This window comes from Cyanistes caeruleus, chromosome Z (genome assembly GCF_971803275.1).
Source record: "Cyanistes caeruleus chromosome Z, bCyaCae1.hap1.1, whole genome shotgun sequence".
Classification (NCBI taxonomy): Eukaryota; Metazoa; Chordata; class Aves; order Passeriformes; family Paridae; genus Cyanistes; species Cyanistes caeruleus.
In genome coordinates, this window is record NC_141732.1 from 36,500,946 (window position 1) to 36,514,806 (window position 13,861).

The 13,861-nt window shown below is 35.6% G+C and overlaps 1 protein-coding gene across 5 annotated transcripts in view; it reads left to right on the forward strand.

Annotated features, from left to right (window-relative positions):
• The window catches only part of HOOK3 (hook microtubule tethering protein 3), an 87,133-nt gene that overhangs the window by 22,420 nt on the left and 50,852 nt on the right, over positions 1-13,861 (forward strand). For all 5 annotated transcript variants that reach the window (XM_086868178.1, XM_086868179.1, XM_086868181.1 and 2 more), the window contains exons 3-6: positions 40-112; positions 8,231-8,281; positions 11,258-11,390; positions 13,451-13,518. In XM_086868178.1, coding sequence (XP_086724304.1) covers positions 40-112; positions 8,231-8,281; positions 11,258-11,390; positions 13,451-13,518 — 325 coding nt within the window. The remainder of the gene's footprint in view (positions 1-39; positions 113-8,230; positions 8,282-11,257; positions 11,391-13,450; positions 13,519-13,861) is intronic.

Here is a 13,861-nt window from a genome sequence, read left to right on the forward strand (position 1 = left end):
TATGTAACATGTTTTTAATGAAAACACTTTATCTTTCAGAGATCCAGTTTACTTTGATGAAAATTGGCTGAACAGAATCAAAACTGAAGTAGGAGATAATTGGAGGCTAAAGGTATTTGACTTACTTTGCTTGTCTGTGAATCTGTATTTCAGTTCTTTATACATATATAATATTGTCTAAATATTCTCACATTTCTGGATTAGGATCTTGCTTTATAGACAGTATTTTAAATTTTAGACCATTTGAATTATGCTTACTTGTTCTTATGTTGTATTTTCCTGCACAGTTTTAGCAAAGATGTCTTGAATTTTTAAACAGGTTTTAATGATTTAAAAGGATAATAAGTATTATGTATCAATTACATCTTTTTTTTCAAATGTTGAATGAGATATTTTCTTTTTTAATGCACACTGTGAAAGTAGCTTTTAAAAAAGCAGCTTTTGTGAGGAGAAATTGTATAAAAATAGAAACATAATAAGAAATATAATTAAAGAAAAATGGTAAAGCTTCCTTTTGCTTTCTCAGGTCTGCAGAGCTACTGAGTTTTAAGGGAGGAAGTCATGTTTTTTCTGTGTTTCTACTCAGCATGGTTTTTAACTACAGTCTGTTGGCTGGGTCATTTGTATCACTTGGCATTCTAGCACTTCTCTTCAAACCTGAAGGAAATAGAATTTACAAGAACTGTGAATGAGGAACATTTTGCTTTAGAATCTGAAGAACATGCAGTCTCACATGCAGATGTTAGTGTGGCTTTTGGCTAGTTTTGTTAAGAAAATGATCTATGTGCTTTTCTAAATTTTCATTTTCAGCCTGACTAATTTGAGGGAAGAAAAATAGTTAAGAATTTACTGTTAGTTCTTGTTTCTTGTAAAACCATCTTGTTCCAGCCACCAAAACCCATTCTTAGCATCTGGGGAAGGACTACAACTGTGAAATGCTCTCGTACTTACAGGCTTGTCTAGATCACTTTCTGAATTGCAGGAACACACAGAATGCTGCCTGAGACAAAGATGGAGCGTACTACTGTTGTTTATGTTTTAACTTAGCCAGGAAATATATCAGCATGGTTTCTGCTGTTTGGCCAGCTGCGTGAAGTCTGGAATGCTTTAGAATGTTTTGTCTGCTAAGGCTGCCAGCGAAAGTGAGGGTACATTGACAAGGATATGTTGATCAGTGAATAAAAGACATGATCTCTGAAAGAGCTTTAGGACTCATTTCCTTCTTCTCTAGAGTACTTAATATAAATGAACTTCTCAAAGAATTGTATGGAATTGCAAGTGAACAGTTAGATAAAAGGTCTTTTCTGTAAAATATTTTTTGGGTTTTTTTGCTAAGGAATGTTGAAGTCTTGGCTGTTAAATGTGGGGGATAACAAACTGAGAACTGTTCATTATAGGAGCATTTGAGCTGATTGAATGTGGAGCATCAGCTTTTATAACTGTCATATAGAGTTTGAGGAATAAATATTTTATTTTTATGTCTCCCACCAATTTGGCAGATGTAAAAGCTTAGCAGGTGTGAAAGGAAAAAAAAGCTGAGCAGTCTAGTAACTTCCTTATGTGACTGAGGTTGGCAAAGCATCAGGTCAAATTTCAGTTTCTTGCTGATGTCATTCCATCTTGTTTTTCAAGTGTCCATGTAAACAAGAACTAAAGACTGGTTTTTTGATTTGGTTTTTTGTTTAAGAAATATGTATAATTCAGCTTTTTCTATACATTTTTATAGGCTACTTCCCTCTTAATGAATAATACTAAAAGGCACAAATGTGATACTTTAACTCTTGTTTTTTAATCAGGAAAGTAATCCTATACTTTGCCAACTGTTCTTTATATGTAAGCATTATTAATAGTCTAGTTTTCCAAATGTCTATCATCTAATCCTTCGTTTAAAGTCTGGCTTGTAGGAACACTTCAGTCTGTGCATTTCTATTCATAGAATTATTCAGCTTGGAAAAGATGAAGTTGACTTTACCAAGTCCACAGTAAACCATGTCCCTAAACTCCACATCTACACCTTTTCTAAACACTTCCAGGGACAGTAACTCTACTTCTCTAGGCAGCCTGTTCCAATGCTTGACAATGCCTTTGATGAAGAAATTTTTCATAATATCCAATTTTAGCTTCCCCTGGTGGAACTCTTGACCTTTCATTCACTAAGAGAAGAGATTGGCCCTTAACTCACTACAACCTGCTTTTAGAAGTGTACTCACTACTAAATTTAAGATGTGCGCATCATAGTTGTATGACTGTAGAATATATCTTTTGCTTCATACTTTAAGTGCCATGAGAAGTAATAATTGTATTATCTCAAATGTTGTGGTAATTACTGCATTATTTTCTTGTTGCTAAACACAGTCATTATTTGCCTCTGATGCCATCTGGTATAACAGTCACCACTTGCTGATACCAAATCAAGCTCTTGGTATCATGAACCACATAAAGGAGGGCTGGTAGAGATTATTGTAACCACTGCTCATAGAACTATTCAGAAAATGATAGAATCATAGAGTTGTTAAAGTTGGGAAACACCTTTGAGTTCACCTGTCACCACTGTGTTCACCACAACCCATTATTTCACCAAGTGCCATATCTGCACATTTTTTGAACAGTTCCATGGATGATGACTCTACCATTTTGCTAGGCAGTCTGTTCTAATGCTTTACAACCCCTTCCGTGAAAATCGTATACCTAATATTTAACCTAAAATGGTGCCACTTGAGGCCATTTCTTCTATTCCTGTCACTTCTTACCTGGAATACCTGGAAGAAGGTAATTAGTGATGTGATCGTTAATTTTAAATTGTGTGTTGTCCTGTATGGAGAAAAATCAAGTTGGTTTCTTTTGTTTTGCTTTGATTTTTTTTTGGTTGGTTGGTTGGTTGGTTTGGTTTTTTGTTTTGTATTGGTTTGGTTTTTTTGGAGGGGGTGGGGGAAGGCATGGGTTTGGTTAGTTTGGTTTTTTTAGCATTTCACTTTCTGATAACTGCAATGTTTTTGCTCTTGCTGTACCATTAAAAAAAACCCAAACTCACAGAGATATTTTTTTAATTCTTAGTTTCAAGGCAGGTTGCCAGACTTGAGAAATTGAGCAATGCACAGGAAAGAAAAAGGGAAATGCTAAAACTTGGGGAGTTTGGGAGCTTGCAAAGTAGGAACCATTCAGCATGCATTCTGGTTCTTAGAGCTGACTAGATCTTTGTCTCCTGTATTTATTTGAGAAATGTTATTTCTCCAGGGTTAAAATATCATGCTCATAGCATACATGTGAACATATATATGTACATACATTAGTACATATGTGTACATAGTAGTATGTGTTTTCCCTTGGGCAACACAAAGCTTTTCACTGGTGCCTTATCTGCAATTTTATGATAGTTTACAAAAAAAAAAAGGCATTATCTCTTTCTCTTTTTCCTCATGTACCATGAACACTTCTATATAGTCCAGATTTAAATGGTGTACAAAATAGGATTTCATGGCTGGGGAAGATGACATCTTGAACATAAAATCTATACTGAAAATGAAGAGTAGCTTAGAAAATAGTTGGCCAAAATTTTGCAGGAATGAAATTCCCTAATCAAGAAAGAAATTGCTGATTTGATACGTCCACATCAGTTTTGGCAATTACAGAATAAACTGTTGGCTGTCTGAGGGATGGCATAGAATTGTCTCCCTTTCCCCCCATTACCTTCTATTCAGTGTGGGAAGGTTAGGAAGGGAAGGAAACACATTGTTCAGCTAGATTTCTGACGTTTTCTTCTGAACTTTTCATTTAGCATTCAGACTACAGCATCAGTTTAAAGTATAGTTTTATTTTAGTGTTACATAGTAGGTGTTGATAGTAGCAATCTATGTTAGTCTTGTGAACCTTCACTACCTAGCCTTTCTCTAGGTTCCATCTATAATCAGAGATGAGACATGCTCCTGCAAAATGAAGTTTAAATCAGAAACCAAATGCCTGTGAGAGTGATACAAGCAGTGCACGCACCCACCCCACACCCCCATGCCCACCCACACCTCACCCCACCTGTTAACAGTAAATTGCAAAAGGATAAAAATGTACCTTAATGAGATATCTGAAGCGTATTGGTTGAGAATTCCCACACAACTTGAAAGTGTGACCTAGCAACATTTCCAGAGGTTATTCGAGATCTGAAATAAAAAAAGAAAAGCTGCTTTACACAGAGCCTTCAGCACAAACAGGGTTTCAGTCATACATGTGATGTAAGGACAATGCAGACTTGGATACTGGCTGTCATAATCTTGACTTTTTGAATGTCAAGAAGTTAGATAACCCATACTCCCTTGTTTCACAAGCTTAAGGACATTTTCTATTGCTCATGTCATTCCCTTTGTTGTACAATATATTAGTAAAGAGAGAAATCTGGACAGACTGCCCTTACAAGCCTGAGAAACAGTAAGTAAATTGTAATTAAATAGAGATTTTTATATGACAGGTGAGAATAAAAGAAAAATAGGAATAAAAACAAGCAACTATTAAGTCCTGTGGTGTTGGCAGATCACATAATCTCTGCTTTCATTCCAGTCAGTTTATCAGGTTAATGCTGTGTATTGAGGGTTAGTGTCATACTGAGCATTGTCTCCTTAGTATGTAGTGCTATACTACAGCCAAGATGGCTGTTTGCAGAGAGGGTAATGATAATTTAACCTAGAGAATACCCACACAACTCTGGTGCGGGTATTAGTGAAATTTAGGTGTTCAAAGAATGAGTGAGAATATTCAGGTTGCCTTTGTGAATGCAGATATCCTGTCATTCATAATAAGAGATTGAGAAAGTAAACCAGAAAGGCCAGATGGTAAAGAGATTGAAAATGGATAGAGGTTTGTCTAGAAATATTAATGGTCCATCTGTGGTGAATTGCAACAAATTTCTGAGGTGAAATAAGGTATAGTTGTAATTTTTTTTTTTTTTACCCCAGTAAACTTCACATCTTTTCCAGCAGGAATATGGCTGCAGGGATGAATGCTAAAAGGTGTTGGGAGGGTAGAGTTTATATTTTTATGTAAAAGGTAGAAGTCAGGTTGCTGATGTAAACAATTAGACATCCCATGTAGTCATGGGCTGACATCCAAACAATGATTTGGTACTTTATAGTCCTAATCTATATTGGCAATGCTGTCTGTTGTGTTCTGACATTGCGTAATTTAATGATCTTTGTTAACTACAGTTAGGTTTTCTTATGTGCACCACCTGTTATGACTTAGAATTCTGATCTTATTGGTTGTCTTTAACACTTTCTTGGGCTGTTGTTCATTTTCATTCAGGTGCTTGAGGTCTTCCCTTCATATGCTTTGACCTCAACAATCTTGCCGGAGCCCTTCAGTTAAATTTCACAGTACAAAGTATTAGTGTTAGTTTCCCTCTGATGATCCTGTCTCTGCCAGGGGCAGTAAATCCATCTAAGTTTATTCACTGCAAGCAAGTTAGAAAAAAAATTGAGAGCTGTCTGAGTAATACTGAAGATCATGATTAAATTTAAGTCAATCTTAAAAGAAATCTTTAAAAAAGCTGCTTTAACGTCTGATTGTGTGCCACATACGAAGATGGTACAGTTACTTCTTGAAAGCAGGCTACTCTGGTACTGTTGATTGACTGTGGGATGAAATAGGACTGCAAAGATTTCTTCAAAAGGTTTTCAGTTTGTTTGCTGTTCTCTTCTTTCAAGGATGCTGGCCTGTAAGCTCATTTTTGTGACAAATTTTGATCAATACATGTTTGTTCCAGTATCTCAAATCTAAGCGCTATAAAAGTTACATGGAAGAAGGTGACTGTGGTTAAGGGATTTTAATTAAAAAATGCTTACAAGAAGAGAGGAAAAGAACTATTTCACAGGTTTCCGTTTAGTTTCTCATTTTTTTTGGGATTATGTTCAAGTTCAAGGTTCCTCACAATATTCTCATCGGTAAACTGGACTTAAATTCTGCAACATGACCCTTGCGTGGCTCTTTCTGCAGCAGACTCAGGTAAATTATAAACCAGAAGATTTTAATTAATCAAGTTTGAAAATAATATTCCAATCAGTGCGCTATCTTTTGTGGTGATCTGACATAAAAATAAAATCTCCTAATTTCTTTAAATTCTTAAATCTGTTGCAGACTTTGGTTATGATTAGATTTGGTTAATGATTGTGCATTGCCTTTGAATGGTGGTCTTGATTGCTCTTTGGCAGACACCTAGGAAGTGTCTCACAGAACCATGCTGTGTTGCATGTAATAGTACTGGAAAAGTCCGTGCTTTAGTGTAGAGGGTGTAAACTGCTTATTCTGCCATTATGGGAGAGATAGTAAATGTTCTGCTTTATGTGCTATAATGTAGCATCTCAAGTTCTCATTCTAGGTTGTCAGGATATTTGATGTGTCACTTTTCAGGTTCAAATGATTTTTTGTTTCTTATATTACTTAAAATTCAGTGATTATGGATACAGTCAAGAATGTTCCTGTATCTTAATAAGGAATCAACTTCTGGCACATGTTTCCAAAAGGAGTAGATTAATAGGAGTCAGGTAATCAGATTGTTACCACTTTGGTTTACTTGGCAAAAAATATTTTAGTGTGTGTATCCTGTTCCTTTCTTAAATTTGGAATCTACTTTGATCGCCTCATTTTGTTTGCTGACCACATTGAAGTGTTGAGTTTGTCCCTGGATTTCAGCATCACGTTTCCTAACAGCCGTCAGGTCATTTGAAAGTTAAATAGCTTCTGTCAGTGGACAGAATCTCCTAACTGCGTATTTGTAGAATGCAGTCAAGAATGTAAAATTTATTGTGGGCTTGAAAGACAATTAGAACTTGAGAGGTTTTGCTCTCCCTTCATTGCAGTTCCAGTCTGCTGCTGTGGCTACTGCATTCAGTGAGAGGACTTGGTGGATCTTGTTTCTATCAGTTTTAGTCTTTGCAGATCCTGTTTAAACTTCAGTCATACAATCATTAGGTTGGAAAAGATCCATAAGATCTTAGATTCCAACCATGAACTGCCAAGTCCACCAATAAGTCCCAGTACCGCATCTACATGGCTCTGCACACCACAGAGATGGTGACTTAATCATGTCCTGGGTAGCCTGTTAAAATGTTTGATAACCCTTTTTGATAAAGAGATGTTTCCTGATACCCAGTCTAAACTCTTCCTGGCAAAACTTGAAGATATTTTCTCTTGTCTCATCTCCTGTTACCTGTGAGAAGAAGCTGACATCCATCTGGCTACACCCTCCTTTCAGGGAGTTGTAAAGAGTGATAAGGTCACCTCAGAGCCTACTTTTCTCCAGGCTAAACAATTCCAGCTCCCTCAGCTGCTTCTCTGTCCCAGGAAACAGTGCCCTGCTTCTATTACCTAAATTATTTTCTTAAATACTTGAACAGTAATTGGTGGTAATCTTTAGCAGTTACTTTCAGCAAAGTCTTCTTTCTTGGTCTGAATTTCACCTGTAAAACCAATGGGCTTTTTTACAATTTTAAACACGCTATTTTCAGAGACGTGATGCAAATGGATTTTTGCTGGGAAAGGAGCAATACTCTAGTACTAGAGAAATGTGACATTATTCTGTACAGCAGGAGGTACTTAAGTGGTGCCATTGGTTATTCAAGTGAACAGAAGCTACCTCTGTATAGCAGTGAAGTCATCACAGAGAAATGTGAATTTTGCCAGATACTGTTAGAATGACATTCATTTGTAAAAACTGGGAGGGGGGAGGGGGGGACAGAGGATGACAAGAACAAAAATGAAAGCACTAAGAGGAATAATTAATGAGAAAAATAACAAATTAAGCTTTTATGGGTTGTGAATAAAGGATGATATTCAGCAGTAGCTGGTTTTGGTTTGGAAGAAGTGGTTTATCTCTGCAGAAAGTAGATTACTAGGATACTTCAAGAGAAGAAGGGAGGAAATTAATGTTTCAACTTCTGGATGCAAAGATAATACCAAGATAAACAAGTATCTCAAATCATTCATGCTGTAGAATCTGATTTAAAGCCTGTCCAAGACAATGTTATATTTTTCATAAATTTAAATGGGTTCTATGAATTAATAAAGATCTGTGATCACATCTGGAAGTCTGATCATAAGGGCCTCTTGCATAACTTGCATGATTCTAAATTTAATTGTGGGTAAATAGATCTAATTCTGTCTTTCTTTTGTGTGATTCTTCTGTGGTCACCCACTTTATGATCATTTCTTTGTAAAATATTCCCTTGTATTCCTCCTTCTTGTCAAATAGGTAAGCAACCTGAAGAAAATTTTAAAAGGAATACTGGATTACAACCATGAGGTAAGACCTTCTTACTGTATCTGCTTGCCTTTCGAGTTCTGTATTTAAGTTAAGTTGTAAATAAGTTGTACTCTGCAGGTTAAATTATGACATTTTCTTGCAAACATTTTGACATATATAGTGATTCATGACCTATTCCCTAGTCTTGGCCTTCTTTAAAACTTCTCACCTGCTTTATTGAATACTCAGGAGTTCCATGGAAGACTGATACACAAATTTTCTCATGTAAAGAGTAGATGGCTTTACTGACTATAGTCTGATGATGGACTTTGTGTCTGAGGTATTGTAATGTATCTGTGATTTTTTTTCTTTCCTCTGCAACTGAAATGCTCTTCTTTCCTTACTTTTCTCTTGAGGAGAGTTTAGTAAAGAGCATTTCTAGCCTTTTCCCACATGAAGGTTTTAAACAAAATATTTTAATTCTGGGGTATTGGACTCAGCCCTTGTCATTCTCTTGTATTTTGGGCAAACACAGCACTTAATTATTCCAGAGGAGACAGTACTTTTTCTTTTAGTGGTGAATATTCAGCTGAAATACGCTTTCAGTGATGTTTGAGACAAATTGATCTGAACGGGGGTAACACAAAATCCATAATATGCATGTTCTAGACATTGCTTGTTTAAAAATATTGTCTTCTCATAAATAGTACAGAGATGAAGTTATTTATTAATAAATTGAAGTATTTTAGAAAGAAAAATATAGTCTTAGGACGTCATCTTCAGTAACTGATTAGGTATCCATGTTTAAATAAATGTGGAAAACTACTGATTAAGCAAGCTGGTCATGACTGTAAACACTAAAAAGAAACAGATCAGGATTTTGTTATAGAAAATTAATATTACTAAGACAAAGTGATACAGTTTTCTTTTTGATTGGTTAATATGTATGATAATTAAGTCTTTGGTGTAAAAACCTTACTATTAGGCAAGTTCTGAGTGGTTTCAATTTTTAATTTGTGTGAAGGTAGTGCACGCTTATAAATATGACTGGATTTTGGTTTAGCTTGGTATTTTTCCTGCTGAGGCAATGCTGGGGGTGATAGTAGAGGTAATCTGGATTCTACTTATGAATTCTGCTTATGTTTCCCTCAACATTCCCTCCTCCACTACAAAAATATAGATATGTAGGTGGATTTTACCTGATACAGCTAAAAGCCTTTGAAAAATATGTAAATGTTGTCCATCCTCAAAAATTCAGAAATTTGTCTTGTGTTCAGAAGAACAATCAGTAAAAATGCTACATTTGCTGTCTTTGTCCATTAAAGTATAGATGAACAACAAGCTTAAATTCACTATTTTCAGCTTTTGTGCTTTGTTTTGCCACAGTTTCTTCCTGCAGACCTCTGCTGCTCTAGAACTGAAACTTCTAATTTCTTTGTAAATGTATAATATATTTTGTGTTTTGAAAATAGGTTAAATGCTCTTTTTCATCTCAAGATAGTTATGGTAGAGTCTAGCCTTCATTTTCTTATATCTTTCAGGGATTTTGATGGGGTTTTTGTGTTTGTTTGTTTTTTTTTACTGAATTTTTTCTCTTGTTTATTTCAAACTCTGTTCACACCTTCATGTCCTTGGCTTCTTCCTAGTGCCTGCCAATTTTATCTTTTCCCTTCAGCTTTCCTCAACAGGAGTTCTATTGTCAGTGACTATGAAGTCACTGTATTGTTAGCTTAAGCCCAGCATTGTATTTGAACAAAATTCAGGAACTACAGATCAATATATAAATGCATATGAGAATCAAAAAATATTGTATTTTCTATTTTTCAGTCTGTACATGATGGTAATTTTTTCCATTGTGGTTGATGCATTTACAGAATTCTTTTGACCTAAAGGAAGTCTTTTCAAGAGTAAATTAAAGTACACAGAGATTTTTTTAGTAGTGTTGAAATTAATTCTTTCAGGGAACTGCTTAAAAATCCTACGTTTCCACTATGCAAAACACATCATACATAATCAGACTAAAACCACAACACTTCCATGAAACCCAACCCTACTAAACTTTAGAATGGCTTATTTCCTTTGTATTCTTCCTGTACACTATGTTTTTTGTAAATGCCTTAACCTGATTTATGTTTTTCTTAGGTATGGAACAAAAAAGAGCATGCAGCAAACACATGACTGATTCCCTGTATATAGTCATGGTTTCCTTATTGCACCCTGTTTAAGAAGTTACAGTTTCTTTTTATGTGCAATTAATGTGTCAGATGTGTTTAATTCCAAATTTCATATTCATATTTTCAAAAACCTCTGTTCAGTAAAGAGCAATTTAGCAGAATTGTCTAGTTCCTTCTACTGACAATCATTAATCCTTAATGATCTTTAATGATAAATCAGATAATACTAATTGCAAGTCACATGGGCTTTTGTTTTGCGGGATTTTTTCTTTCTTTCTGCATGTGGGCTGTTTAATTACATATCATTGTACTACTACCTCAGATTCTCTTCCATGGAACGGTTTTCTTAGCTGTAAGACTTGCCAGATATCCTTAAATTTGCTAGAAGTATGAGATCTAGTGATAGGAGTTTTTTGCTGTCTTGTATTTGTCACCTGTCAGTTAGATATATGTATTGTATAGGGGAAACATTTAATTTTCTTACTTTGTAGTTGTAAGAAGTGTCAGATTTGTGTGTAATATCTTCTGCTACAGGAGGTGTTTTTAGAGGAATTAGTTAAAAAAATTAATTGCCCATGTGATGGCCTGCTTTTGTTAGCTTTTGTATCTGAAGAGAAAGAATCTTGCTAAGTGCTTATCTAATAGGTACTGTGAATTGAGACAGTCATGTTTGTCTTTTCCCAAGTACTATTTGTACCAAACAGAACGATTTTATGGTGAGATGTTAGGCAATTTAGTTTGTTTTGAAGGTGTAATCAAAACTGTAAGAGTGAATTGCTGCTGTTGACTCTGAATCATCTTTGTATGAAATAAATGGATATGTGCAGTGATACAGTCATGTATGTATATTGTCTTTATGCAGATTCTAGGGCAACAGATAAATGACTTCACCCTTCCTGATGTTAACCTGATTGGAGAGCATGCTGATGCGGCAGAGCTTGGGAGAATGCTTCAGCTTATTTTGGGATGTGCTGTGAATTGTGAACAGAAGCAAGGTAATAATTGAAAAGTTTTTTTTGTTATTGTACAACTACTAAGGAGAAAAATTATATTTCTTGGGTTTCTGTCAGAAAGAGATTTGAATTTTTTAAAATAATGAGGACATTTTATACAGGTAGGAACTGTTTTTTGGTGTAAGCTTCACTACTTTTAGAGACTCAGTCTGGAATTGAATTTACTTCCAACATGCGTATTTTCAGTTTTGGTTTGCTGAGCTGAAAAGTCAGTCTGCAAAGAAAAAAATTCTTGGGCACACCTTTTAACCATTTATGAGGTAGATCAGGATAGTTAAGGATGGAAAAATGTGATTACTGCATTATTCAGCGTGATTCTTGATTATAGAGATGCGTTCCAGGATCATCTTAGCCACATGACCATCAGTATGACTGGTGCTTGGTCCAAAGATATGTCTGGTGTGATCTGGGATACTGTAGTTTCTGAGATGTTCTATGGGGTTGGCAAATAGGAAGAAGTAATTCTGGTTACCATGCCCTTCTGGGCCCCAGCTGAAGATGGAGCACAATAAGGTCATCCAAAAAATCAATTCAGGCCAATTGTCAGACAGTTGAATCACACTTCAGCAGTCCTTGAAGAAGACTCCTGCCTCTCCTGTGGCACTGACTGTAATTCTGCACAAATACAGTAGAGAACCATCCACCTTTCTTGAAGATGCCAGAGAGGATGTGATGAGCAATGGAGGTATTTTTTAAAATGTGCTACATCTCATGTTCTAAACTTGCCTTGGTTGCAGGCTCTTTATTGTTACCCCATTACCTTAAATTACACTTAAGTAGAGCCTGATGAAGGTAACAGCAAAAACAAACATTTATTCTAAGTACTTAAAAAAGGAAACATAGTCATATGTGGGAAAAAATAGATGTGAAAAAAAATAGACTGTTTTTTACCGTATTTTGTTGGAGTTGCATCAAATAAGAGTGTCTTCCAGATTTAGCTCATTTTGGGTTTGATGGCTGCCAAGATTTCAGGCCTTTTGTCTTCCTCTTGCTTGGTGCATCTTAACTTCACAGCTAGTTTCTCCTTTCCAATTTTCTTAGGTGACTAAATCACTTGAGTTTCTCCTTCTGAAATTACTTCTATTCTCTTAAGCAGGAAGTGGTCTGGCTATTCTAGTAATTAAAACAGAAGTAATGTTCTTTCACAAGTACATAAATAACTGTGGTTTATTGATCCTCCGGTCATCTCTGTTTTATATAAAATTATCTTCCTTTTGGTGACTATTCGTCATTTTCAAGTGGGAAGTATATCTTATCTGTGTCACCCTTGCTCTTTCAGTCTGGACATTAAAAATGCACATTTGAAATACCAGAATACTCTAATTTCATGTACTTTGAGTGAGATTCAGCATGAGCAAATTACCCACTTGAAGGTGACTTTTTCCCAGCATCTTTCTCTTAATGATATCTTTTAAAAGAGTAAAGGTGATGTTTGACTGGAAACCGTATTATACTGGGCAAGTCGTTTACTCCTTGACTTAGTCTAAATGTCAGAATTTGTTCTTCTGATCTCCTGTATCATCTTACAAGGTACCTCTTGTGTAGCTCACATGTACACGTACCTGAGAACTTAAAAAGTGGAGGGGTCTTAATTTGTGATGTAGTAGAGAAATAAGAACAGACACCAAAAATGAACATGAAAATGCTTTGAAATGAGGATGCTGTAGAAGGCAGGCTGTTACTGTTACACTTAGAGAAAAGGATAACTTATCTATGCATGGATCATGTACTTCAAGAGCCTGAACAGTTCGGGAACAAAGTGAGAAAAGGATAAAAGTAGTTATTTCAGAAGTGAGATGACAGGGGAAGAAAAAAGTTAATCATGTACTTTTTTCGTTTTTGTAGAGTTCAAATAAGCCTGGATTTGTGTCTGAACAGGTTTGTGATATTGTGAAATTTGTTGGGGTGGAACTTGACTGGTGATTATACATTTCAGTGTCATCTGTGGCATCTAATCATTTTGCAGGAAGGATGCAGCTTCTGATCTTACCTTCTGTGACTTGAGTTTCAACATTGACATTTCAGAATGCTTTTATTTTCAGAATACATCCAGACCATAATGATGATGGAAGAATCAGTTCAACATGTTGTCATGACAGCCATTCAGGAGGTATGCTGGGATACCCGTAGTGTGAAAAAGCTCAGTCTTACATTATTTTACAGTAGTATGCTTTTTCGCACTTAGGAAAAAATTAGTTGGAAGTAAAGAAAATAAGGGGCATAGATTTTGCCTTTTTACGTTGAAAAATTTCTTAGTTTTCATTAGAAAAATCTTGCTTTATGTCAAGGAACTCTGGTTGAATGTCCCACTTTTCTTTAAATCTAGAAGACTGAAACTTCTAGATATTTTTGATACTTGGTTCCCTTTCCTTTTCTTTTCCTACCCTGTGAATCCTGAAGTGCACTAGATTGATTTTATATGGATAACCAATTGCTGTACAATTTTGTCAAGA